Below are 27,848 nucleotides of genomic sequence, written 5' to 3'. Positions count from 1 at the left end.
GAGCAAAGACCTGTGAGCCTAGTACTGAATGCATTGATGAAGGGAGGATGTATTTGTAAGTTTCTAGACAACAACTACCAAAATTTTGATTGAGTGATAAATGTGTATTGAATGAATCTCAAAAAGGGAGGTGACTTCTGGAAGTGGTGATGAGTACTAGTCCAACTCTCCACAATGACCTGAGAATGGTGGGATGAGTAAAAGTGCAGCCAGTGCTGTAAAGGGAAGCTGGCTCATCAGAAGGGAACTAGAGTTCAAGAAAATGGAGTGAATGAGAAATGAAAATGTTTAAGGTTTAAGATTAAAGCTAGTTTGCTACCTGTCAAGCAGGCATTCCAGAGAGCACAGTAAAAGGATTGGGTAACTTTAGAGTGGATAGTGAGGGAAGAGGCATGAGTGTTGGATTGAGGACAATATGAATAAGGGACAGATCAGTGGGAAAATGAGAATTGGGTTGTAACAATGGCAAATGAAGATTGGGAATCACTGGAATAGGGTGTGTATGATGAGGTAGAAGCAACTTGGTCATTGGAGAATGAGTTCTGGTAGGTTATTGTTGTCTATAAGCTTTCAGCTTCAAATGGAGTTGTCCCCAGGTGGTCAGCTGGATGTGACTGTAGAGGGATTGAAAGAGGCTACATAGAAGCAAAGTAACACCTGTAGAAGTATAAGTAAGGTGCCTAGTGTATGATGGAATGATTGCCTAGGGAAGCATATACAAAGACTTTTCAAGAGGCAAACAATGTATTGAGCCTACTATGTGTTGCAATCCTAGATGCACTGTGGGAAAATGTCAGAATAAGGTGTAAAGCTTCCTTGCTCTTCTAATACCTCCCCCCATAAACAACCAAAAATAACTCCACATAATCAGTGCTAAAAGTGGCAAAAACTGACAGGAATCAAGAGTAAAATTGAGCAGCTAGAGACAGCTAGGGAGAAAGATTTCTGACTTCCCTCTCAGTTCTACCACTGTAGGTCCTGGGGACAGGAATAGTTTGGAATCAATAAAGTATCCCCTGAGGGACAGGAGGTGACTTCACCTTGTTTGCAAAACCCAAGATCTTGTATCCAGGAGAATACCACTGGAATCTACAGAGGCCCTGAAAGTAACTGTGTCTGCTGCAGCCTTGAGTCTGGAAACCCTTGCTGGTCCACAGCTGGGAAGTCCAGCAAAAAGCCAATAATTAAGTCTTATTGGCCTGGTCACTAAAATTTTAAAAAATAAAAATAAAATGAGCAAGCACAGGAGAAAGAACCACCTATTGATAGCTATTATGGGGTCAGAGACAACCTTGGCTCAAATGCAGAGGACAGTGAAATAAAAATATCTACTTCTTGAACAACAGAGAAATACAATAAATGACCATAAGCTCAAAAGGAGCTTTAAAAAGACCTTTAAAACCAAATGCAAAAGGTGGAGAAAATTTTTGGAGAAAAATAAGAGCATTGCAAGAAAATCAAGAAAATTATGAAAGAAAGATCACCTAGCTGGGAAAAGAGATCCAAAAATTCATGGAAGAAAAGAATTTATTAATAACTAGAATTGGACCAAGGGAAGCTAACAATTTACTAAGATGGTGGGAAAAGGAAAGAATAGAAGAGAATATGAAACATCTTATCACAAGAACAATCAACCTGAAAAGAGAGAGACAACAGAATAGTTCGATTCCCAGAATGTACAACCAAAAAAAGTTTAAACACCATACTCCAGGAAATCATCAAAGAAAACTGCTCCAAAATTCTAGAATCAGAGAGTAAAATAGACATTGAAAGAATCCACCAATCACCCCCTTAAAGAGACAAGTATAAAAATGCACAGGAACATCATTCCTAAACTCTATAGCTCCCAGGTTACTATAAGCAACAAGAAAAAAAAATTTTTAATACTGTAGAACTACAGTCAGAATAGCACAAGATTTAGCAACTATGACATTAAAAGAATGCAGGACGTGGAACATAGCATTTTGTAGAGAAAAAAACTTGACATAACCAAGAATAACATACAGCAAAGATGAGCATACTTATAAAAGGTCAAATATAGATATTTAATGAACTAAAGGAGTTTTAACTATTTCTGGGAGGGGGGGGACTCAGGACTCAGCAAAAAATTTGATCTATAAGAAAAATACAAAGGTAATAAAAGGCCAATAATCATAAGCAACCCAAAAGGTCAAATGGTTTGATTCCAGTATGGGAAAATGCCATCTATGGTCCCTGGAAATGATCTCATTGCTTAGATATTTTGAAAGGGGTACATATGGATGAAAGATTCAGGATTGAAATTAATGGAATGGAATGAGCCAGAATGGTAGTGGAGTGGACCAGGAGGAGATAGGGTGGAATGACTATCTCATATAGAGGAAGAATGAATGAAAGAACTGCCATGGAGAAGGGGAGGAGCAGGTGGAAGACTGGTAGTACTAGAACCCTACTCTTACTAGACCTGGGATAAAGAAAGAACAACAAATACAATTAGAAGGTTAAAAAATCTTATTCAGAGAACTAGGAGGGAAGAAAGATGGGATATGGGAGGAACTGGGAATTCCCCTTGGGGAACTGAAGGAATAAGAGAAGGGAAAGTAGTTTAAGAGATAAGAGGGCCAGAAGATAAGAAAAGAGGGGGATACCTAGATATCAAGAGGTAGTAGGATAAGATAAGGAATCGGGAGGGTCTCAGGACAAGATAAGGGAGGGATTTTTAGAATCTTAACTCATCCAGAAATAGGAAGGGTGATGAGGGATTTTTGGAAAGGTGGTTAGAATAAGAATTAAAAGATAAGGGGAAGGGGACAAGGAAGAGGATCTTTGGGAAAGTGGGCCAATTTTGAACTAAGAGGCCAAGGGGAGAGGTTAAGAGAGGATTTGGGGGAAAGGGTGTGAATTGGAGAGGTCAAAGGTTCCACCAGAAACTATGTTTGAATTATGTGATATGAGGACTTGGATAGAATCTAATGGTCACCCCATCAAAGAGACCCAAAGAAGAAAATTTACATCTGAGGAGAGATATAACAGAAAGGAAGAAGGGGACAAAACAGTAAGGAAGGATAGAGTAGATGGAAATGCTCAGCTGGTAACTTTGACATTGAATGTAAATGGGATGAATTCCCCATGGGAAGAAAATGGATAGCAGAAAGGATAAAAAAAACCAAGACCTGATGATGGGTTATTGTTGTGACCCTGAAAATGAGACACATAAAAAGTAAAAGTGAGAGGCTAGAGCAGAATATACTATGCCTCAAGTAATCCAGAGAAGACAGATATTCTCTAAATAATGAAGCATTATCAATATTGGACCTGTATGCATCAATTCTTATACTATCCAGATTTTTTTAAGAAAAACTATATGAGATAACAGATGGAATTATAACAAAGTAATAATAGCAGGGGATTTTAATTTTCCCTCAGAACTAGATAAATTTAAAAAGGAAATAAGAAAGAAATTAAGGAGATGAATAGAACCTTAGATAGATTTCTAGAGAACCACCTCAGACCTGCATGAGGTTAGTAGTAGATCTAAGCTGAGTATACACATAATCCAAACAGTTTCTGGTGGGACAACAATGGTTTAGAAAACAGAAATATTTTGTAAAAGTCTTTCTTTAAAACTCGTCATAATAATATGGAAATATGTGATAATACATGTATAACCCAGTGGAATTGCTTGTCAGTTCTGGAAGGAGGAAGGGAAGAGGAGTGAGAGACAACATGAATCACGTGAGTTTGGAAAACTTATGTGTAAATTTGTTATTGTAATAAAGATAAAAAAAATTTAGAAGACTTGTCATACTATGGAGGTAATCCTGCATTCCCAAGGAGTTGTGGCATTGAAACAAAAGCTCCATTGGATATGACAAAGCTAGAAAGACTTGGTTTTGAAAGAAGTATGGTCCTGGCAAAAGATTGTCCACTGCCTACAGACCAGTTTAGCCAAATATGGTCCTGGAAATGTATGTTAACTGAGAACCAGATGGGTTAAATTGATCAAATTAAATACTGAAAGGAACATGGAGAAACAGGTCTAATATTGTTCCATTGCTGGAGCACCTGTGAATTTTTTTTTTTAGAAAGCAAGATGGAAATCTATATTAAGAGCTGTAAAGCTATTCATGTTCATTGACCTAGGGATCCCATTACTAAAGTTAGGCCCTAATAGCAGTATTGAGACGGTTAAAAAACTATATGGATGAAATTACTCATGGAAGTTTTGTTTGTAATGAAAAAACAGTTAGAAATTATACAAATGCAATGATTGAGAGAAATGGCTGAATAGGTTGTAATATTTGAATGTCATAGGTTAAATTGTTATTAGAAATAACTAATATTGGAAATATAAAGAACATGAAACATATGAAGAGATGAAAAGAAAAAAATGACAATAACACATACATGAGTACATTGAACAAAATAACAGTTGCAGAAGCAAGAGAAAAAAGTATCCAAGTAAAACAAATGCAAAGGGAACTCAAAAGTAGAGGGTGTTTATATTGGCATACATATATAATTTACATATTTTAAAACAAATTGTAAAGAATATGGAGCTTGTGCTTTTGCATAATTTTTATGCATTTGTTTAATTAAATGTTTTTTGGTGGTGGTGATGGTTGTGGTGGTTATTTAGTATATAGTAAAAAAAAATTGGGAGAGGAGAGAAGGAACCTACTATGTGCTAGAGGCTGTGCTTATTTCTTGGATACAAACAAAAAATGGCAGTTCCTCCCATTGAAGTACATACAATCTTAATGGAACAAGCTGAGGAAGTTATTAGACAGGAACATATAAATAAATATACTATAAGGTTTTACATGATAGGAATATCACATACTCTAGGAAATTGGAGTTCACTTTCTGGAGATCACTTCCAGGTGGGATGTTCATAGAAGAAAAGATAACACTAACTTGGAGTCTTCAAGGAAGGGAGAGATTTCAACAGGCAGAAATAACAAAGGAATACATTACTGCTATGCCAGAAGGCCTACACAAATGAACAGCTAACAAGGTAAAGAACCAGCTAGTAGTCTGTGATGAATGAAACAAAATGTACAGGCTACAGGATGAAATAAGCTAGGGAGAGAAGTTGGAGTAGGGTCTGGAAAGCCTTGAATGGCAGTCTGAAAAGTTTATATTTTAGCCAAGGATAGTGGAAGCCATTGAATGGCTTTAACAAGGCAGAGACAGCCTCTTGATTTTTGCATTAGGAAGATTATTTTGGCAACTGGGACCAGGTCAGAACACTGTCAATGATCCTGGTTCATGCAAGCATGCTGATATAACATTACCCCAGACATTTCTTTTGCAATAATACATTCTACCATTGTATCCATTTTACCAATAGTTAAAAATCTACAAAATATACTCATCCCAGTAACCCTAAGGGGTTAGATTTCACTTTCCCAATTTTCCAGAAAAAGAAGTCAGAACTTGGGAAATGACTCTCCTGAATCCAAGGCCTGTGTTCTTTCCACTGCAGTATATAACATTGGCCAAGAATGTCAGTCAGCCAAGATGTAAATCAGATGGTTAGCAGTAACCTGACCCAAGCACATGAGACCCTGTGGTATTAACTTTTGTGAGCAATAAGTTGCTTACATACATTGCTTCTCAGCATGTATGAACAACAGCTCCTGTGGAACTAGCTGCCCCTTCTAACATTGTTTCCCTTACTGTTGTATTTTTCCAGGGCCAGTTAATGGCAGTAGGTGGGTTATACCTGTATTTATGAACCCTCTAGTTCTCTCTGAATTTCCCCAAGAGGGCAAGGAGGGAGAGCAAAGGGGGACATCCCTGGTGACTAATGGTTTTTTGCTTCCTATCCCATAGTATATAACACTGTTATTGACATCTATTGCTCTGTAATTGTCGGTAAAAGGGCTGACTCTTTAAAATCCCCAAATAAGTACTTGAAATAAAGTTCTACATTTTGCTTCTGTCAGCTGTGTGAATGCTAGAGCTGGAAAGAGCAAATAAATCACAGGTGTAAGAGAGAGGCATGGTGAGAGTTGGGTACCTTTCTCCATTATTTCTGTCAGTTTCCATTGTTTTTCAGATGGGTATCCCAGGTGAATACTAATTTAGGGTGTGAGCAAAGAAGCCAAAGAGATTGGTGAGCACCATCAGACTGTTAGGTAGTAGCCAAAACACAGGCTCCCCCCCACCTACAACACTGTCATCCCTCTATTTCACCATCTCTCTTGCCTTTTACTTAGCACCTTACTCTCTCCATTCCCTTCCTATAACTTCCTAGCACTCTCTCCTTGAAAACTGAATTGAAGTTCTGCCACATATATCACTGGGGGAGGCAGGACATAGAGTCAACAAGCTGAATCCTCACCTCAGTCAATAGTGATCACAGACCAATCAAGGCCATACAACTTTGGTACCTTTTCCAATCCTAGAATGTTAGAGTATAGATCACAGATTGTCAGGACTGAAAAAAAAATTTAATTTAAGATAAAGAATGTTCCAGCTTGAAGGGACCTTTGAATATAGAATGTTAGAAAACAGAACATGCATTGTTAGAAAGGATCCTAGAGATCCTGTGGACCAACCTCCTCGTTTTGAACAAGAAGAAACTAAAAGAATTTAAGTGACTTTTCCCAGTTCACAAAGGAGATGGTATTTGGGACTTTAAATACACTGCTTCTTCCTTTCCTACCATGAATCTAGATTATATCATAAAATTCAGATTAGAACTAGGAAGAACTTTACAACATAGAACATTAGAATCAAAAGGAGCCTTAAAACACAGAACAATAAAGATAGAAGGGATCTTAGAATGCAGAATATTGGAAATAGAAGAGACCTTTAAATTTGCAATATTGGTACTGAAGGAGCATTTAAAATATATATAATGTTCAAAGCCTTGGGATATTACAATATGGAAATAGACTTTGAGTTTTAAAGATATTTAGAGATCATCCAGGGGTTCTTGACCTAGGGACCATGGATCTGTTTTGTTTTGTTTCAATATTTTCTTGACTATAATTCAACATAATTAGTTTCCTATTTGTTTTGTACATTTTGTAATGATTATTCTATAAAACTGTAAAGATTATTCTTGGAGATGTTATTTGATGGTCGTGAGGAGCTAGTGGAGGCTACAATTGATGAGCAGGTGAGGTGTAGAAGGGTAGAAGTCTTGATGGAGTGACTTTTACTCAGCTCCCTCACACCCTCTTTCTGGGCTGTGATATCAAGGGGTATTACTCTGGAATCTGAGGTTCCCCTGTGGTAATACTCCCCTGTGGGAGTTGAAGGGAAGTCTCCCCTATCAGATGATGGAAGAGGTACGCCCAAATTTCTGTGCACAAACCAGCCAAGAAGATAAGCCACCCCCAAGTCTGCTGATTTAGTGGGAGGAGGGGTCTTGATCAACACTACTAATGATTTTTCTCTACCTCAGTGAGAACCCTCAAAGCTCCCCTGAATAACTCTCTTGAAATATGACTGTGATATGAATGATTTAATTGATATTGGGTATTAGGAAAGTGGGCAGTTGGATTGAAGGTATCGGGGTCCCTATTTTATAAGTCCCAAGAGGTCCTTGGTTCTGGTCGCTGTAAAGCAAGTCCAGAATTTCACCACCCCTTCCCACTATCTCTCACACTAAATTTAATAGTAGATGGGTCAAGGAATAAGCAGAGCAGATGCAGTAGGCTGAGAGAGGATTTAGTTCTCTGGCCGAGAGTTCAAAACCCACACAGGTCCGAAGAGACCTGACACTCTTGATAGATGTTATCTGAGGTACTATGATGTAGAAACACTCTTCAGGGAAAGTCTCAGGGCTAGTCACTTGGAAATCCTTCAATAAGGCTCTTGGCAAATCTCTAGTAAGGTAAGACACTTCCGCCCACCTTGAGATCTTAACTCCAAAAGCCCAGAGTTCCTCTCAGAGCTCCCCCAGGTTCACCTTCTTCTCCCATGATCCTCTGTTACCAATGGTCTCTGGCTGTCAATCATTTCTTCTTCCAATGTTCCATCTTTTTCTTTGCAACCTGCTCTTAAAATTTTAAAACATTCTGAGAAACAATCCATAGGCTTTAGACTTTAGAGGTCCATGATGCAAAAAAGGACCTTTGATCTTGTCCAATTCGTTCATTTTACAAATGAAGAAACTAAGGCCTAGAGAAGTTAATTGTCTAGTCCAAGATTATCAGAATAAATAGAAGAGCTGAGATTTGAACCCATGTCATCTAAATCCAATGCCTTCTCCATTATTAGAACTGAAAGAACCTTTAAAAGCCAAAGAAAAGGACCTTAAAATAGAAAATGTTAGATTTAGAGGAGACCTTAGAGCACATATAGTATTGGAACTCAGAATGTTATAGTAAAAAAGGATGAGCAGCTGTAGAGTCCCACTTCAATACAAAATACAAAAACCAAGGCGCAGAAAGATTGTGATTTACTAAAGTTTCTTATGTAATAAGAAGCAGGACTTGAAATTTGAACTCAGTTCTAAAACTCTAAATTCCTTGGCATTTTGTACTTTCTGGTCATCCCCCCCCCCAAAAAAAAATATTATGTCAATTACATAGAGAGCATGGTAAATTCTTGGAAGCTCTGTGACTATAATTGATATGTTTTTCAAGTTTTTCTTAAATGAAATGTTTCTTGAAAACTTTGTCCCCAAGAAATCTTAATAAAGTCATAGACAATAGAACTGAAAGGGACCTTCAAGACCCTCATATCCAACTCATTTCTCTTATACAAAGAAACATAGATTCAGAGAAGGGAAATGAGTATGCCAATGTCACAAAGTAAGTTAGTGACACCAGCAAGTATTCTGATTTGTGGTCTAATGCATCCCCACTACATCTCTCAGAGGGAAATTCAGAGAGAAAACTAGGGGGTACATAAATACAAGCATACCCCATCTAACTGTCATTAACTGGACCTACAAACATGCAGCTTCAGGGGAAATGACAGAGGGTATTAAGGGGGTGGGAAGAAATATATATGAGAGAAAAAGAAAGATGGAAGGAGAGAAGGAGATGAATATAAAAATGAATGTTTTTTAAGATTAAAATTTGTTTTTCTAATAAAATAATGTTTCTTGAATCCATTGTTTTAAAAATTAAAAATCATTTGAAGATCTGTTAGAAGAGTAGGATAGAGGTAAGTGACAATCTGAAATGGGAACGGGTGGTATAAATGGCCCAAGAACCATATATGGGACATGTGACACAAAATCACATGAGAGCCTGGGTCAAGATTCTAAGGGGGTTGTGTGTTCCCAAATGTGAAAACCAGACTTCTGGGTGAAGCTTTGGGAGTTAGCTGGTTTTCCATCTTCCAACAAGATTTCTGGCCCTTTATAAGATACCAGCTTAAGAGGAGAAAGCCTGCTTGAACTGGCTGTTGGCAACTAGACTGAAAACCAAAGAAAAACCATCACTTCTCTTCTGGACCTACTTTGGACTTTACCTCTGGGATCTTGGCTCATTTACTGGACTCGGTTTGTGAGGTTCTGTTTGGGGAGAACTTAACTTATTTAGCCTAGATACATTAGCCTTTAGGATAGTATTAAGGAAATTAGTTTGGGGATAAGATTAAGAACTTTTTCTTCTCCTTTGTTACCCTCCTTCCTCTCCCATTCCCCATTAATAAACTTTAAATATTTAGATGTTTCCCTCTTGTCTCTTTCCTTTAAACAATTCCGTAATAACAAGTATCACAGACCTTCTTGAACCTTTCAGGCCCCTTTCCAGTCCTGGTATCTCAGGATAATCTCTAGCTGTTTAAGCATTATGTCCTTCAAGATAGCATTTTTCTTTGTTAAATAATAGCCTGATATCAGGAAGAAAAGACATGACAGCTTTCTTTGTTTTGCCCTAGGTCCTTCTCTATCTGGAGTATTGTGCCCAGTTCTACATGTCATATTTGAGAAGTAGCTGGGCATTTCAGGGCATAGATCCCTGCTAAACTTGAAGTCAGGGAGACCTGATTTTAAATCTGGCCTCAGATGCTTAATTAACTATGTGACCTTGGGCAAGTCATTTAGCCTCTGTTTACCTTAGTTTCCTCATTTGTAAGATAGGGATAATAATAGCACCAGCCTCCCAGGGTTGTTGTATGGATCAAATAATGTATGTAAAGGATTTTACAAACCTTAAAGCACTATATAAGTGCTAGCAAAGAAGAAGAGGAGGAAGAGGAGGAGGAAATGAAGATGATCAACAAAATAAATAGACTAGACTGTAAAATAAGAAGATGAATTGAAGTACCTAGAAGTGTTAGCTTAGAGAAGAGATGACCTACAGAAGACAACAAGACTTAGTGAAAAAAAAACTGAATGTAGAATTCAAAGCCCAACATTCAAATTTTGACTTTACCTCTTAACTACCTGGGAGCAGCTATGGGCAAATCATCTAACCTCTCTGATCCTCATTTTCCTCATCAATAGAATAAGGAGATTGAAATAGATGACTTCTGAGATCTTGAGCAACTCTAGAAGCCAGTGTCCCTGTGGTATGATACTATATTTGACAGTTATTTGAGGCATCATCACATTAAACTGCAATGAAGAACTTGTTTTTATTGGTACTGCGGGGTAGAACTGTAGCATGTTTAATATATGAACACTACAAAGGCAGATTTCAGCTCAGTATGAGAATAGATGACCTAATGACCTCAATTCAATCATTTATTAGTGGAATGGATTCTCTCTGTGGATTTCTTATTCCTGGAGGTCTTCAAGCAAAGCTTGGAGAACCACTTATCAAAAGGGATTCCTGATCAGATACAAGTTTTACTAGACTCCCTACCAAGGGGATTCCTTCTCACAGATTCTGGTCACATTCTTTGTACCGCTGTCTCCTGTAATTTCACCCTTATCTTCCTTCAATTTCTTCCTTCAAGATTATGGCATCATTATGTTTAGTTATGACTTCACCAACTACATCTCATGTTTTCTAAATTTTTATACACTAAGGTTGCTGACCCTCTCATGCCAAATTCAACTCCTTATCCAAAGCCACATTGATTCACGTTCACTTGAGAATTCTTAACATTTTGTCCCCCCAAAGCTCAGTTTATCAAGTAATTCAAAGTGTTTTTTAAAAAATTATTAGCTAATTTTTCAGAGCAGAATTTACAGTCATGATTAGTGTATCCTATAATGGTGTTTCAGTGATGTACCAGGATAAAATACAGAGGACTGAAATTCTCTGGCTACAAATTTACAACATAGATCAGCTTATTTTTGAAGATCTGAAGAATTAGCTACTGTAAATAAAGCCTCTAATAAGATTTCTCCGGGAAAGAGGTGAACTTACAGTAATGTGGATGATATATTATTAATTAATAACTCTTATCAAGGTGCTACATAAATTAACAGGAAAACTGATGAAAGGACTTAATACAAAGCATTATATCGAATTTTAATTTCTAAGGGAGCAATCCTCAACTTGAGTCAGCCTCTGATGCCTCTTTATGGCATGGAAGTGACCATGTGTTCTCAAGAGCTCTGCCAGAGGAACACAAAGCTCTGGCCGGAAAAGTTTTAATGATGATCTTAGCGAATTCTACATGTCTTTCTGGCTAAGTATAGAGAAGCTCAGTACCCTCAGAAGATGATTAAGGCATGGAAGGGTTTGAATTCTGTATCAGTAGAAGACATCTGAAAAGCCTATCACTGTCGAAGATAAAGCAGAGGCTTTATGACCTCTCAAAGGGGATGCAGTCAAAGAAATTCTCCTTCAGTTGCAATTTGAACTCAGTCACTTGTGAAATTACTTACAGTTTGAGATTTGGGGATGATAATGAAGTAATATCCTTAGATAAAAGAAAAGCAAAATCACACAACAGGTATTTGGATTTTTTTTTCCTATGCTATTCACGGAAGATCCTCACTTAGTACTTTGTACTATCCCTCAATTGGGCTCTAAGCTTAGGAAGAACAAGGACATCCTCCAAATATCCTGTCTCTCTTAGGACCTAATATAGGACTTTTTACACAACAGGCACTCAATTAAAAGACTTGATAATTATCAACTATAATAATGGTTGACCTTTTTGTAGCATTCAAAGATTTGCAAAACACTTTATTATTTCATTTGATTCTCACAGTAACCCTGTGAAATAAGTACTACTTTGGTTATCTCCATTTTACAGATGAGGAAACCAAGGCTTAGAGAAGTGAAATGGCATATTCATGATCACACAACTAGTAGATGTTGGAGATGAGATTTGATTCTAAGCCTTCCTGACTCCAAATTCAGTATCTACCCGTTCTGCCCCCATGGCCAGTATCTCTGACATTTTCATTATATTTTAACTAGAGTGGTTAATTGTTTTTGCCCCAAATCTCCTTCAGTTTCTCATATAATAATAGTAGCTCCTGGCTTCACATTGCTTTGTGATTTACTCACCACAGTCCTGTCAGGTAGATGTTGGAAGGATCCTTGTTCCCATTTTACAGATGAAGAAAACAGGCTCTCAGAAAAGTCCCCTAGTCAGTAAGTGGCCAGCCAGTAACTGAACACAGATGTTGTGACTTCAACTCCAGTACTTTTCCCACTATACTACTTTATCAGCAATGAACATTTTAGGGTCCTTACCCTCTGAGAGCCTGTAGTACCTTATTTAGGCAGACAAGCTATATTCAGCAATAAGTCTTGTGCAAAATAGAAGATGTCATGTGCTCAGATAGTAAAATGAAGTACATGGGCCTCCTGCTCGAGGGGCCCAAGTCAGCATATAGTATATATACATTCATGCCTCACCTCCAAACTTAAGCAGGCTTGTTCATACATATGCACGTATACATACATATCCAATGAGAAATCCCAACTGACTTCCAATACACACTACAAAAGAAAGAGTTGTGGACCTAGTTAGCTGTGTGCACTCTGTTCCTCACCAGCTGTGTTAGTGGGACAAGGGGTCTGACCTGGAAACCATAGACACTAAGGAAGGGACTTTGTAAACATTAAAGCAACAAACAGCAGCCCTCATCATTGTTGTTATATCACTATTTGCATCATCCAGAGAAGCCTGCTTTAAAGGACCTCGTAATAGAATTACCATTGGCCATTTCTCCTTCCGGCTACACAGTAATTTTCTTTCAAGCACGGTGATTTTATTTTTACAGTAATCATTCTGGAGTTAATTGGCCTTTTACAAAACTTTTTTTTACTGCCCCTCCTCCCTTCTCCATGTAATTATTGCCTTGTGGATAGTTTCCTAGAGTAGTTCCAATGAGGCACTTTAGCAGAAAATAGACTCAGGAGCTAAGTAGGGCTTAACAAGCCATTTGATGGGTGGTGGTGGGCTTTGTTTAGTTTGGGGGTTTGATTTTGCATTTCTTCCTTGAGCTGCTACATGGTGTGATGGACTCAAACACTAATCTGGAGACCTGAGTTCAAGGTCTAGCCCTTCCACTGATTGGCAACCTAGCTCTCTAGGACTTTTTAACTTTTGAAAAATAGTATGGTGATCAGCTAGGCAGCTCAGTGAATAAAGTATCAGGCCTACAGTCAAGAAGACCTGGGTTCAGATCTGGCTTCAGACACTTCCTAGCTGTGTAACTCTGGGCAAGTCCCTTAACCCCAGTTGCCTAGCCCTTACCATTCTTCTGCCTTGCAACTGATGTTTAGTATCAATTTTAAGACAGAAGATAGAGTAAAAAAGTTGATAAAGATAGATGGTAAAGGTTTAATATGACGATGATGATGATGATATTACTACTACTGGTGCTGCAGCAGCTGTGAGGAGTAGTGGCCAAGTCATGGAAGTGGGGAAGCACAGAGGAGGAAAGAGGCATACTGAGGAGGTTAGTCTGGCTAGAGCTTAATATAAAAGAGGCTGGTTCCAGATTGGGGAGAGCTTTGAATTCCAGGCAGAAGCAGCAGCTCAAAAGTCAGAAGACCCCAGTTCAAATCCTACCTCTGACACTTAACTTCCTGTGTAACCATGGGCAAGTCCCCTTCACCTCCCTAGGGCTCAATTTCTTCATGTGCAAAATGTAGAGGTTTAACTAAATGACTTCTGAGGTCCCTTCTAGATCTAGATCTGTGATCTCAATTTGACCAAAGTTTTGGTGCAAAGGGGTAATATGACATATCTTTGCCAAAGAAAAATCATTCTTAGAACATATCAAGGATGAATTGAAAGGGATAATAAACATAACCATATGTATAAATGACTGTAAGGTTTGCAAAAATTTTGCATGTATCATCTTGCCCACAAAGCAAGCGCTATGGATATTACCATCCCCATTACCATGAAGAAACTGAGGCTCAGAGAAGGTCCCAAATTTTCCCAGGTCACACAGCTAAAATTAGAAGCAAAATTTAAACCTTGACCTGTTATGACTCTCAAGGTCACTATGCTCTTTCCACTACACTGTGTTGCTTCTCTTAACAGGTTTCTAAAATCCTTTTCAACTCTGAGTCTTAGTATCTTATGATAATGGTAGGGACCAAGCAAGCATCAGTAACAAGAAGCCTTAGACACTGCCCTGTGAACTGACTCTGGGATTCTAAGGCCAACAAACGTCAAGGGGGATGCAGCATTAGTGATCCTCACCAGTTCCACTCCTGTGCTAAGCATATTTCAGGCATTATCAAGAGTCCCAGGAGAGAGATGCAGAATCATTGCACAAATCTCCTGGACATCACCCATCTCAGAGTATCATTCTCTGGAAGTCTTTACTGCTTTTCAAACTGTAGAGCAAAGAACTGGCTTTTCACAGTAAACATGGGATAAATGAAGGTAGCTACCCAGGTATTCCATGAGCCAGCCTAACATCTGCTGTTCAGTGATTTGTGTAAGTTTCTTCTGACCGTTTTTCTTTCTTGTTCCAGGTCACGCAATGTTTAAACTTACCTATCTAAGCAATCATGACTACAAACATCTCTACTTTGAGTCAGATGCTGCTACTGTCAATGAGATTGTGCTGAAGGTAGGTGCCTTTCTTGGCTGTGAGATTTTTAATAATAACATTTCAGTATTTCAGTGATGTTGTCAGTATGAGTGGGTGTGCTCCCTTCACTAATCTAGCTTGTAATGATTCCTCCCATGAAGTTCTTGCCTATGTTTTTCCATCAATCCTTTCGTATAGGATTCCACCTAGTAGGAAGTCCTGTGTTCAAATCCTGCCTCATATCTCCTAACTTGCCTCAGTTTTGCCATCTTTAAAATGAGGGGATTAAATTTGATAGCTTTCTATGGTCTCTTCTATCTCTAAACTACACTGACACCTCTAATCTCACAGATTCTCAATTCTTTCCCAGGCTATCTCCCCCTGCACTAGCTATTCTTTCCTCATTTTCACATCTTGATCTTTGGTAAGCCAGTTCAGCTCTACCCTGGTCTCTTTTCTTGAGTCCCCGACCCTGTCACTGATTACATCCTGCCAAGCCTCAGCCCTTAGTACCACTAGGCAATCCTACCATGTGTCCCTTTTCAACTTATTTTCTAACTCTTTACAGACTCTTCCAAAACTTTTCATCCCTCTTTAAACCTCCCATGGTTCCTCATCCTTACACCCTCTGAGCTGAGAATCTTGTCTCATATTTGACAGAAAAATTTGAAGCAATTTGCCATGAGTCTCCTCTGCTCCCCTCTTCATCATCTCTTATCACTCTGATGACTTCTATTACTATTTCCTCCTTTACTCTTGTCTCACATGATGAGGTGGCCTTACTCCTTACCATGGCTAACCCTCTTATCTGTTCAAAGGATCTCATTCCATCCAGACTCCTCCAACACATTGCCCCCTATGTTATCCCCATTCCATCGCTTAATTTTGATCTCTCTCTTTATTGGCCCTTTCTCTACTCCCTACAAACACTCACTTGTCTCTGAAATAGAGATTTGTGGGATAGAACCATAGGTCTAGAGTAATAATGGCGAACCTTCCCCTCCTCCCCTGTAGCACCTTACCCCAGACAGGGGAAAGACAAAGAGCTCCCATTGGCTCTGGCTGCTGGGCAGAGGGGCTGGTGAAGTGAAGAATGTCCTCAGGCCCATAGAGAGGGAGAGGAGAACAGCTCCGCCCCAAGTTCCTTTGGCTTTCTAGTAAAGAACTCTGGCTCAAGACTGCAGGCATGCCCACAGAGAGGGTTCTGCATGTGCTGAAGAGTGAGATGGAAATGAACTCAGGCCCCAGCCCTGTCTTTTGACTCCTCTAGCACAAACTCAGAGGTAGTCCCCAACTCTTGTGCACACCTGCTATCTGTAGAACCTTGAGCAAGGTTTGGCCCATCTTGGATCTTGTTTGGTTCTCTACAAAATACTTTCTGTTCTTGGTCTTCTTGCTGTTTCCCACACATTCTGTACCTTCCTCCCAGTCCTGTGCCTTTTTTCCCAGGCTGCTCACCAGGCCTGGATTACTCTCCCAACTTCCCTCCTTAGTTCTCTTTTCAGTATCCCTAAGGACTAGCTCAGGGTTCCATGTGGAGAAAGTACCTAGTAAATAGTTAACTTTTTAAAAATACTCAAAGATACTTTCTTTTCCCAATTACATGTAATAACAATTTTCAATATATACTTTCCAAAATGATACGATCCAAATTGTTTCATTCCCATCCCTCCCCTCTCTTGGAGATGGTAAGCAGTTTGATCTGGGTTATACATGTATTATGCAAAACATATTTGTCATTGTTGTTAGAACCCACTCATATAAAACCAAAACCCTAAAATAAAACTGTAAATAAACTAATGTGAAAATAGTCTACTTTGATCTGCATCTGACTCCAACAGTTCTTTCTCTGGAGGCAAATAGCATTCTTTGTCATAAGTCCTTGAGAATTGTCATGGATCATTGTCTTACTGAGAGTAGCTAAGTCTTTCACAGTTGATCATTCTATAATATTGCTATACAATGTTCTCCCAAGTCTGCTTATTTCCCTCTGCATCAGTTTTATAGATCTTTCCAGCTTTTTCTGAAATCATACTACTTATTTATTAAAACACAATAGTATTCCATCACCATCATATGCCACAATTTGTTTAGTCATTCCCCAACTAAGAGACATTCCCTTCGTTTTCCAGTTCTTTGTCCCTGTGAAAAGAACTGCTATAGATATTTTTGTACAAGTAGATCCCTTCCTCTTTTTTAGATCTCTTTGGTATACAGACCCCAGTAGTGTTATTACAAGATTAAGTTTTAAAATCCTTTGGGTATAGTTCCTAATTGCCCTCCAGAATGGTTGGATCAGTTCACAGCTCCACCAGCAATGCATTAGTGTCCCAATTATGCCACATCCCCTCCAACATTGATCACTTTCCTTTATGGTCATATTGACCACTCTAATAGGTGTGAGGTGGTACCTCAGAGTTGGTTTAATTTGCATTTCTTTAATCTAGGGATTTAGAACATTTTTTCATGTGATTATTGATAGCTTTGATTTCTTCATCTGAAAATTGCTTGTTCAGATCTTTTGACCATTTGTCAATTGGAGAATGACTTGTGTTCTTATAAATTTGAATTAGTTTACTATAGATTTGAGAAATTAGACCATTATATAAACAGAGAAATTTGTTATAAATTTTTTTCCCAGTTTCTTGTTTTCCTTTTAATCTTGGTTGCACTGGTTTTGTTCATATAAAAACATTTTAATTTAATATCATCAAAATTATTCATTTTATATCTTGTAATGCTGATCTCATTTGGTCATAAATTATTTCCTTCCATATAGATCTTCCAGATAAACTATTCTATGTTCCCCTCATTTACTTATGGTACCACCCTTTATGTCTAAATCATATACCCATTTTGACTTTATCTTGGCATAGGGTATGAGATATTAGTCTATACCTGGTTTCTGCCATACTCTTTTCCAGTTTAACCAGAAGTTTTTGTAAAAGAGTGAATTCTTGTCCTACAAGCTGGGGTCTTAAGGGTTTATCAAGCATTAGGTTGCTAAGGTCATTTACCCCTGTATATTGTGATGCTAATCTGTTCCACTGATCTTCCATTCTATTTCTTAGCCAGTACTAGACTATTTTGATGATTGCTGCTTTATGATACAGTTTGGGATCTGGTACTACTAGCCCACCTTCCTTCACATTTTTTTTTCATTAATTCCCTTGATATTCTTGATCTTTTGTTCTGCCAGATGAATTTTAAATGCTTACTTTTTAAATTGAACTAAAGACAGGTTGTGCTGATTGCCTCCCCAAGAATAGCTAGAAGCTTGAGGCAGCAGGGAGATTGAATTCTGGCTCTGCTCCTGACACCTTGTGTGACATGTGCATGTCACCACTGTGGTCCTCGGGTTCCATGCAATGCTATTGTTTGTTTTCATATTATATGATCATAAAATTTAAAGCCAAAAGGTTCCTTAAAAACCACCTAATCCAGCCTTTCCTCCTAAACTCAGGCATCAGAAGCCCTGGTATCAAGTCTAAGATCTATGACCTTGGGCAAGTAATTTCCTCTCTGTGGATCTCAGGTTATTAAGCTATAAAGTGGGAATATTAATAGAGGCACTATCTTCTTGGCTATCATGAAGGGCCTTTTTGAGCCTAGTGTATGCATAGTGTTTTATGACTACAAAGACACAGCAAAAAAAAGCCCAAGGGCTTTCCGAGAGGTAAGGGTGAGCATAAGAAAACATCAGCCTGGACCCCAGGCCCAAAGACAGTCAGGAATAGCCATGGTGGTCTGGATCAGACTTCCCATGGGAGCAGGGCCAGAGCTGGACTTTGAAAATTGCCTGAGATCTGTGGTAGCAAAGAGGAGAATGTGAGAAATTGCTGTCAGGGAAACCCCCAGACCCTTAGGAGGTATTTGTAAAACAGTAACAGATCCTCCAGGGCAGGTGAAGGTCAGTTCTTGAGACACACTGGGCTGCAGCTTATTGTGCATTCATTGTAAGATGTAGAGCCAGACCAGAAACTTTGAGGTCATCCAGGCCAACTCTCCTCTCTCAACCCCATTTTACAAATGAAGAAACAGGCCCTACTATCCCAGAGAATTTTGTTTATGTGTTCGTTTGTGACTGAACCCATCCTGTACCAATGCAAATAAATTCTCAGGAACTTAATAGCCTTTTTAAACTGAGAGTTTCCCAAAGCACTGAAGAGTTAAACAACTTGTCTAGGGTCAAATAGCCATTGTGTTTCCAAGACAGGATTTCAGCCCAGACTCCCAACACTTTAATTTTTAAAAGTCTTTAATCATTATAATACACTAATTTGAGCCTAGGCCTCTGACTCCAAATCCAGGGCTCTTTTCAAGTATACTGTGTTGTCTCATCTTTAAGTTGCTCTTGAAAAAAAAGAAACAAATGACAACTTTGTAGGCTTTTGTTATGTAGTGACTTTTCTTATAGACAGTTTGTGGCGTTTAATGAGAAAAATTGCCAGGTATATAATAATACTGACTTCTGTCACATCATATTTTATAATTTATAAAGTACTTTCTTCAAGACAGCCCTAGAAAATAAGTAATATAAAGATTATTATCCCAGTATTGCAGATGAGCCTTACAGAGAGGAAATTACTTGCCCAAGGTCATACAGCTAAGTGACTGAGCCAGAATTCAAACCCTAGTCTCTTGACTCCAAGGCCACCCTGTATTCACATCTTTTCCCTCCTTGAGACTTTGACCTTGGGTAGAACCACAGAAAAAATGTGCCCCTGGAAGATAACATTGTAGAAATAGGTTGCTTCTGGAGTTTATTCTGAAGTAAAAATAGTTTGTATATCACCATAAAGAGTTAAACTATTATCTTAACCAGACAGGATTGCTCTGTGCAAATAGGAACATTTTGAGGGCAGATGATAATGGTGACAGATTGATTTGGCAAAGTGGACATAAGAATTAATTCAAAAGAGGGAAAGGTAGAATAATCTGAGGACTATTTCACAGCAATGACATTCACATACTTAGTGACAATATTCTGGGTCAGACATGACACCTTCATGGAGCACAGAACAAGAAAGGGAAGAAAAGATTCCTGGAAATATGGCATGGGAGGCGTTAATGACCAGCATTGCTAGAATTCTTTTGAAAGAGATTCACCTAGTGCTCCAGTATAGTTGGAATATCAGAACACAGTGTGTCAGAGCTGAGAGGGACCTTCTTAATATGAGCTATTAGAGCTTTGGGGAAAGGGAGTAGGACCTAAGAAAATAGGATTCTAAGAGTTCAGAGAGATCTTAGAGATCACCTAATCTAAATCTCATTTAACAGATGACAAAACTAAAGACCAGTTCTTGAGAAAGGAAATGATTGTCCAAATTCCATAGTACCTTAGTGGCAAGGATTGGGACTTTCTCCTAGTTTTGTATGACCTTCTGGGCTAGTATTCTTCCCACAAATCTACATTGGCTCCCTTTAACTTTTCATGCATTTTTGTTTTGTCACCCCGAAAAGCTAACAGATTGAGAAAGGTACCTTTGCCAAGTAGAAGTGTTGGGGGACTAGGGAAAGGAATATTCCATTACCCCTTCAGGTGTTCGGATTTTTTTTTTTATAGCTAGTATTAAAATATTCAAGACTTCAGGAAGATTCTAGTGAAATTATAATCCTGTGTTTGACATCCAAATAATTTTCACCCCAGCAGATTGATGACAGAAACACAGGTTTATGACTTCAATATGAGATGGTGGAAGATCAAGCTCAGAGAAATCATTTTACCAACTAAATGTTTCCCTATTCCATTTCTCAGTCCCTTCACATGCAAGCACATACTTACATATTCACATATACTCCCAATTGTGTGTTCCCAGGATGTTCAAACCAAAAGGAACCTTCAGAATGACCTAGTTACATGCTTTCAGTGGACATTTGGGCAATTTGAAGCCCAGAGAAGGCTTTTCCAGAATGATTTTCCAGAAGTCACACAACTAGTTTGTGGCAATGTTGGGACTCACACCCTGGACCCCTGGCTCTCCTCATGCCTCTTTATGGCCTCCTCACCTTCTAGCACTTTCTAACCACAACATCTTTGTAAAACAAGCTGTCATGTCTCAGACTGGGTAACAGTTTGTTATTTGCCACAGCGGCATTGATTGACTTTAGGAGCTAATGATCGCAATCCTGTTGGAAGATTAAATTTAATTTTCTCCCATCTCTGATTTTTATAGCAATTTAAATGCTCAGTTTTATCTGCCATTCCCAAAATGAAGCTGTAGCATCTCTCTAAGCTTTAGACAAACACTAAATAACTGATAAATGATTCCTTGTTTGCTTCAGGACATTAACCATATTTTAATTAATTTGGTTAAATTTCCACTTTCAACTTTTTTATGTTTCTGATTGGAGTAAAGGAAAGGGGTCAGGTTTCTGAAGCTGTCTTTGGCAAATTTTTGAAGCAATAACCATCTTGGCTTCGGGGCATGAGGAGCCTGAAGCCAAATACCTAGTGGAGATGTAGATAACCTAATTTAAGCCTGTGTGACTTGGGGAAAATTACTTCAGGCCTCTGTGCCTCCCTCTTCTTATCTGTAAAATTAGGGGACTGAAAGGAAGCTACATAGCACAGTGGATAGAGCACCAGACCTGGTGTAGGAAGGGCCTGGGTTCAAATCTCACCTCAAACACTTCCTAGCTGTGTGACCTTAGGCAAGTCACTTTAATCCCAATTGCCTAGCCCTTACCTCTCTTCTCTTAGAATTGATACTAAGTGTCAATGCAATGTCCCTGAACAATCTGCAGGGATCTAGGAGAAAAAACACTATCCACAAGCAGAGGACAAACTGTGGAAGTAAAAACACCGAGGAAAAGCAACTGCTGGACTACAGGGGTTGAGGGGACATGTCTAAGGAGAGACTCTAAATGAACACTCCAATGCAAATACCAACAACACGGAAATGGGTTCAAAACAAGAACACTTGAGATACCCAGTGGAATCGCGCGTCGGCTATGGGATAGGTGGGGGGGAGAAAAAGATCTTTGTCTCCAATGAATAATGCTCAGAAATGACCAAATAAAATAATGTTTAAAAAAAAAAGAATTGATACTAAGATAGTAAGGTAGAAGGTGGCAGTTTTAAAAAAAATTAGGAGGTTGACCCTAAGGGTCCATCTAGTTCCCACACAGCCTATATTCTAAGCTTCCTTCCATAGCTAATATTCTTTGCTCTAAAAGTGCTTCCTGCTCTTATGTCATGAGTTCTAGCACATACCAGTTTATTTCTGGAAATATCTTTATGTCTTCTTATGGTTTACAAAGCATATTCTTCACAATAACCCTGTAAGAAAAATAAATAAATGAGGACATTGAATCCTAGAAAAGTTAGTTGACTTGCCTAGGGTCAAACAGCTACTAAATGATAGATACAGACCTACATCTGATGACCTCAAGAACAGTGCCGTTTCCAGTGTTCTAACATTCTGTGTTCCCAAGCTCTTTCCAACTTAAATATCATGTTCTCACATTCTTTTTTCAAAGGTGTCTTCAGCTCCTATGTTCTATGCTTCTAAAGGGGGTGGGGGGCATGGGGACAAACGGCGAATATTCAAGATTGAAATTGGAGAACTATCAGTTTTTGATGGAGTTACTAGTGTGTTGTATATTTCTCCAGGAACTGAGCTTTCTCTATTGTAATCGAGCTGGGGCATTTTTGGTCACTAACTCTGCAAGCTTTTGACGTGAATTTCATAGAAATCATCAGACTCCTCAAATTGGGCCCTTTCCATGATAGAGTGATGGAAGCTGTAGCTTTATTGACCATGAAACCTCCCTATATTTTTATGCCGTCAGCTATAAAATGCAATGAAAGTGAGACACTCTACAGTGCATAAAATTGTGCAAGTTTGAAGCCACAGCGTATTAACCAGCTAATGGCAGACCAAAGGGCATTTTTATCTTTGGATTCTAACATTAATCTTCCATTAAAATTATCTATGTGATTATCACAAAGCACTGGAGATAATAAATGTAAGAAATAGTAGGCCTGTTAAATATCATTTAAAAATACTTTTATCATGGAAGATATGCCCCCACACATTGGAAAGATTAGATTAGATGAGTATGTAAACAGTGTAATCAAGAAATGGTTTCACAGGATCACAGGATTTCCAGCTGGAAGTCACCCCAGGGAACTTGTCCACCCCCTTCATTTCGGCAAGTAAGAAACTGGCCCAGAAAGGAGAGGTGATTTGCCCAAAAAGAGGGAATAAGTGGCAGCACTAGATAGGAGTTGAACTCAGTTCCCTTGACTGCAAACCCAGTGCTCTTTCCACTCTGCTTCACTGCCTATAAAAATGAGAAGGGCTCTGGTTTCCATGACTTTTTTTACATTGTCCCAAGTCATCAGGCCAGGGTCGTAGTTCTTCATGATTTATTGTACTCAGTTGGTTATTTGGCAAGTGTTCAGCCAAATGACGAGACCCAAGTGTGTCAAACCTGCTGTTCTCAGGCTCCCTCTTTGAGTTCCTGCTGCTCATGCCTATCAGAGCAGAAAGTTTAGACAGGGGCAGGCAGTTCATTGTGCTTTAGGAAAGATGAGACCTGAAGTCCAAAGACTCGGGAGCACTGGGTTTCCTCCCAGAGCTGTTCACTCACTAATTTGGGGACCTGGGGCAAGACCCTTCTCCAATCTTCCGTTTCCTCACCTGTGAAATAAAGGGGGTTGGATTTAGTGATCCCAAAGACCCCTTCTGCCTCTGACATTCTTGGATTCCATGGTTCTCTGGTTCTTGGGGGCATCCATACAGTAGCATCTGGTGCTAAATCTCCCTCCAGGACAGGTTCAGCTTTAGAGGCCATGAGATTTGCCTGGTCTGCAGTCGAGGAGAATTGTGTAACCAGAAGGGACACAGAGAGGAAGAGTTCTGATCTGTCTTGCAAAGAGGAAAAAAGATTGTTTCTGTGGTAGCTTATAGGTATTAGTAGCAATAGCAAGCACTAGCAGCAGCAATAATAAAAATAACTAGACATTGATACAGCATTATAAGTATATTTATTTGATCCTCAAAACAGCCCTGTGAGTTAGTTGCTATTGTGGTCATTCCCATTTTACAGATAGGAAACTGAGTCTGAGAATGGTAAAGGTACTTGTCTGAGGCATACAACTTGTAAATATCTGAAGGCAGAATTCAAATTTAGGTCTCTCCTCTATACCTCCAAGCTTGCCTTTCAGCAGGTGGTTATGGAGAGAATCATAGTAAGTAGAGCTAAAAGGAGCCATCTAGTCCAGCCTTCTAATTAGGAAGGTCAGGTGGCTCACCCAGCGGCACAGCGCCAGACCCAGCACCTTCCCTCCCCTGTCGGGCTGCCCAGCTCACAGGTGACCGCCACCTCTGTCAGAGAAAACCCATGTCCACTGTGTGTCTGTGTGTGTGTGTCTGTCTCTGTTCATGTCTTTGAGGAGTCAGAAAGTTAACTTGAACACAGGAAGTTCCCCTTGGGCCATCTGATCCAGGGCCTTTCACTCTGACAGCAGCGCGGGGACTAATAATATTGACCACATGCAAAGGCCCTCCTGGGGTGATCATGAGAGTAGCTTCCATTCATGTCAGGTGCTGCGTGACCTGGACAAGCATTTTCACTTTTGCAGACCTCGTTGTTCTGGTCTCCAAAGTGGGAGGTGTTAGTGGGTTTCTGGGAGCCCTTCCAGCTCTGAAGTCCACATCCCACCTTCCTTGTGCTGAGAGGAATACAAGGCGGCCTCTGGGTGTGTGAAGGGTAATGTGTGCTCTCGTTTTGTAGGTGAACTATATCCTGGAATCCCGAGCAAGCACCACCCGGGCGGATTACTTTGCCCAGAAACAGAGGAAGCTGAGCAGGAGAACCAGCTTTAGCTTCCAGAAGGAGAAGAAATCGGGACAGCAGTGATGGCCGAACAGAAATGCTGAGGTGCCAGCCTTCAGATCAGTGGCGGCGGCAGCTCGCCGCAGCCTGGGTGGGCACCAGCAAGGGAAGGTCTCGGGCTCTGTAGAGGGTCTCACAGTCAAAAGATCCCAACTCCGATGGTGAGGATGGAACAGAACACAGAATTTGGTGGGCTGCCCCGTGCCCTTTGTCTGGAGCCCCTTCAGCTGCAACTAAGACTCAAATGAGGTTGGCATATTTTGATTAGCAGCCAGACAAGATCACGTGCTGGGTGAACTCCATTATGTAGCACATACAATCACACACAAAAAAGGGAGAGAGTGACTTCGACTTTTTTTCACTGCCTGATTACAAAACATTGATATGTAAAAGGAGTCATTCAGAACATGATCAAATGTCTTCAAGTTAACACTGAACAAAATGTATACTTTTTTTCTTGTAATAAACTGGCATAATCTTTATCAAGGCATGTAGGATGGACCATTCTTTGGGGCAGAGGGTTAATCATGTCACTGTTTTTAAAAATCTTCCAGATTATCGAGGAGCAGAGCTTTTAAAAGCATTGTTTGATTCTCTTAGAAGAAATGTTTACTGATAGGTCAGGATCTCCATGTGCACCATTTGGTTTGGTGGCTTCCTATAGAACCTTATCAACATCTGAGAGTGAAAGAAAGTGATATTGTACCTTAAAACCCACCATGTCTTTTACGTCCAAGGCGAGGCCTCTTTTCCACAAGTGAGATGGCCCAGTCTACCAGGGAGCACTTGATTTGGGGTTAGAGAGGGCTGGAATCAAACCTCATTTCAGGCTTTTGTGAAGGGTGGCACCTTGAGGGCCTCATTTTGCTCATCAGTAAAATGAAGGGGACTGAATGAAATGCTCTCCAAGATGCCTTCTGACTCTAAATTGATTGATCATCAGAATGTCATTAGGCCAGATATAAATCAGGGAAGAGAGGAGCAGATTGGTATAACAACTACCATCCCTAGCTTCTGATCTTAGGGAGAAACAGCACAATAGTGGGCAAAATCAGTCAAATAGAGTGAGAAGAATTGGGCTCTGCTCCTAACTTGCTAGGACTCCTGACTTAGTTTGAAGCCTTTGGGCAAGATGCTTCCTTTCCTCAGCCTCAGGTTCTGCAAAATGACTGGATTTGGACAAGGACTAAGTCTCTTTACGCTCTACGATTCTGTATTCTTTTTTCTAACACTATGATCTAAAGTCCCTCCAGAATGGCTCCAGCCTTCTGAGTTTTAATGACCCTTCCGGGTCTGACATCTTCTGATACTGTCATAAAACTACCTGGAGATGGATAGTTTCCCACTTCCCTAAGGCCAGGGCTCTTATCCTTGTTTGTGGCCTGGACAAACTAGGGACCCATTCTCTGAGTACTGTTTTTAAATGTGTAAAATAAAACAAAAGGAACAGATCCTGTTTCAATACTGTTATCAAAAATATTTTTAAAAATAAGTTCATAAACCCTGCTGAAGAATCTCTGCCTTACATTGAAAGAAAAGATTTCTTCAATAATAAAAATGAAAGCTTTTTTTAAATTATTTGAGTATTCTCAATTTTTACAGTGACTCCTAGGGATGGAGCAGTAGTAGTGCCTTCTTTACTCCTTTACCAAAAAAGAAACAGAACAAAAAAGATGACTTCCTTTGTCAGAGCAGTGCATGATAGTTGGCAAGCCATAGATTTGGAATCAGGAGCTGGGTTCATATCCTGGAGCTGCTACTTACCCACACTGTGTGTGTCCTTGGTCAAGTCACTTTCCTTCTCTGAACTTTGTTTACCCTGTCAAATAGGAATAATAACCCTTCTACTAGCTCCTAGAGGGAAGGAAAATGCTTTGTAAACATTAAAGCACTGTACAAATGGCAGTGATTGTGTCTTAAAGCATTATTATGAAGGATTCTTTCCATCCACCATCAAAAAGTTATATTTTAAAGCAGATGGATAATCTGAACCAATATTAGTAGTAAGTAGTCCATCAGTAGGCTCAGACTCTGTTGTTTGTTTTTATGAAATAGAAGCAAGATGAGAGTTCTAACAGAAGAGAGGAGAGTCTTTGCTTCAGACAGCCACCATCTTTCCATGGGCAATGAAGTACCACTTGTCTTGCTACAGCCCGGCTCTTTCATTTTGCAGATGAGGAAAATGAGGCCCAGGGAAATGAAATAACTTGCCCATAGTCCCATAGGCAATAAGTGTCCAAACCTGAAATCAGCCCCAAAGTTCCCTGACTCCCAAACCAGGCACCTTTTTGCTCTGGCAAACATCCCTAGTAGAACAGCCCACCAGCTTGGACCTTCTGTGGAGGTGGAAGGGTGTCTACTGGCCCCAGGTGAATGTGGTCAGCGTCCATGTGTGGGCAGGGTCATAGTCTTTGCTCCATGTTGCAAAAGCACATGGTTCGGACCAGTGCAAGAAACTTCATCTCTCAGAGTCCACGTGACAGCTCCCATTTGCAGAGCTCCCCACTTCGCATCCGCCTTCACATGCATGATGTCACTGACTTCCCCCCTCCCTGGCGGTGGCCCAAGCTTCATCACTAATTGACAGATGAGGAGATGGGGCTTGGAAATGGAAAGTGACCCCCCCCAGTCCCAGACCCCCCCCAGAGCGAGGGGCAGAGTGAGCATTGGGAGGACTACGCGAGATTACCAACTACATATGCCTCATTTTTCTCTTGAGGAACCCGGGACCCAGGCTCAAGCAATGCCTTCCCGAGCTTGTTCCAGCCAGCACTCGTACTGGGGTCTTCTGACTCTGAATCCACTATAGCACACTGCCTCATCTACGAAAAGCCTTTGATTATAACTATTACATGTGAAAAGATGAGGATAAAATACAACAGACTAGCGTGTATTTCCCAGAAATGGGTCATTTTAATTAATTCCTCGATTCATTCAGGTCTATGTTCATGTAACAGAAGAATCCTTTTCTTAAAACTGTCTTCCACAGCCTCAATGAGACAGAAAGAGTCTCATTTATAGTCTGTTACTTGTATTTCGATTTCTAGCGATTTTATATTTTCAAACTATCTTTTGAGATGGAAAGGACTAATTTAGTCATTAAACCGTGTGACATATCCAGTATTAAAAATTATATAAATAT

The 27,848-nt window shown here is 39.7% G+C and overlaps 1 protein-coding gene across 4 annotated transcripts in view; it reads left to right on the top strand.

Annotated features, from left to right (window-relative positions):
* Positions 1–25,188, top strand: part of MAPKAP1 (MAPK associated protein 1) — a 370,977-nt gene extending 345,789 nt beyond the window's left edge. For all 4 annotated transcript variants that reach the window (XM_001365912.4, XM_056812154.1, XM_056812155.1 and 1 more), the window contains 2 exons: positions 14,802–14,899; positions 24,605–25,188. In XM_001365912.4, coding sequence (XP_001365949.1) covers positions 14,802–14,899; positions 24,605–24,730 — 224 coding nt within the window. In that variant the 3' untranslated portion in view covers positions 24,731–25,188. The remainder of the gene's footprint in view (positions 1–14,801; positions 14,900–24,604) is intronic.
* The last annotated feature ends 2,660 nt before the right edge of the window (positions 25,189–27,848 follow it).

This window comes from Monodelphis domestica, chromosome 1 (assembly GCF_027887165.1).
Source record: "Monodelphis domestica isolate mMonDom1 chromosome 1, mMonDom1.pri, whole genome shotgun sequence".
Lineage (NCBI taxonomy): Eukaryota > Metazoa > Chordata > Mammalia > Didelphimorphia > Didelphidae > Monodelphis > Monodelphis domestica.
Note: the sequence above shows the minus strand (reverse complement) of the source record. Positions and strands in the feature narration are given on the sequence as shown.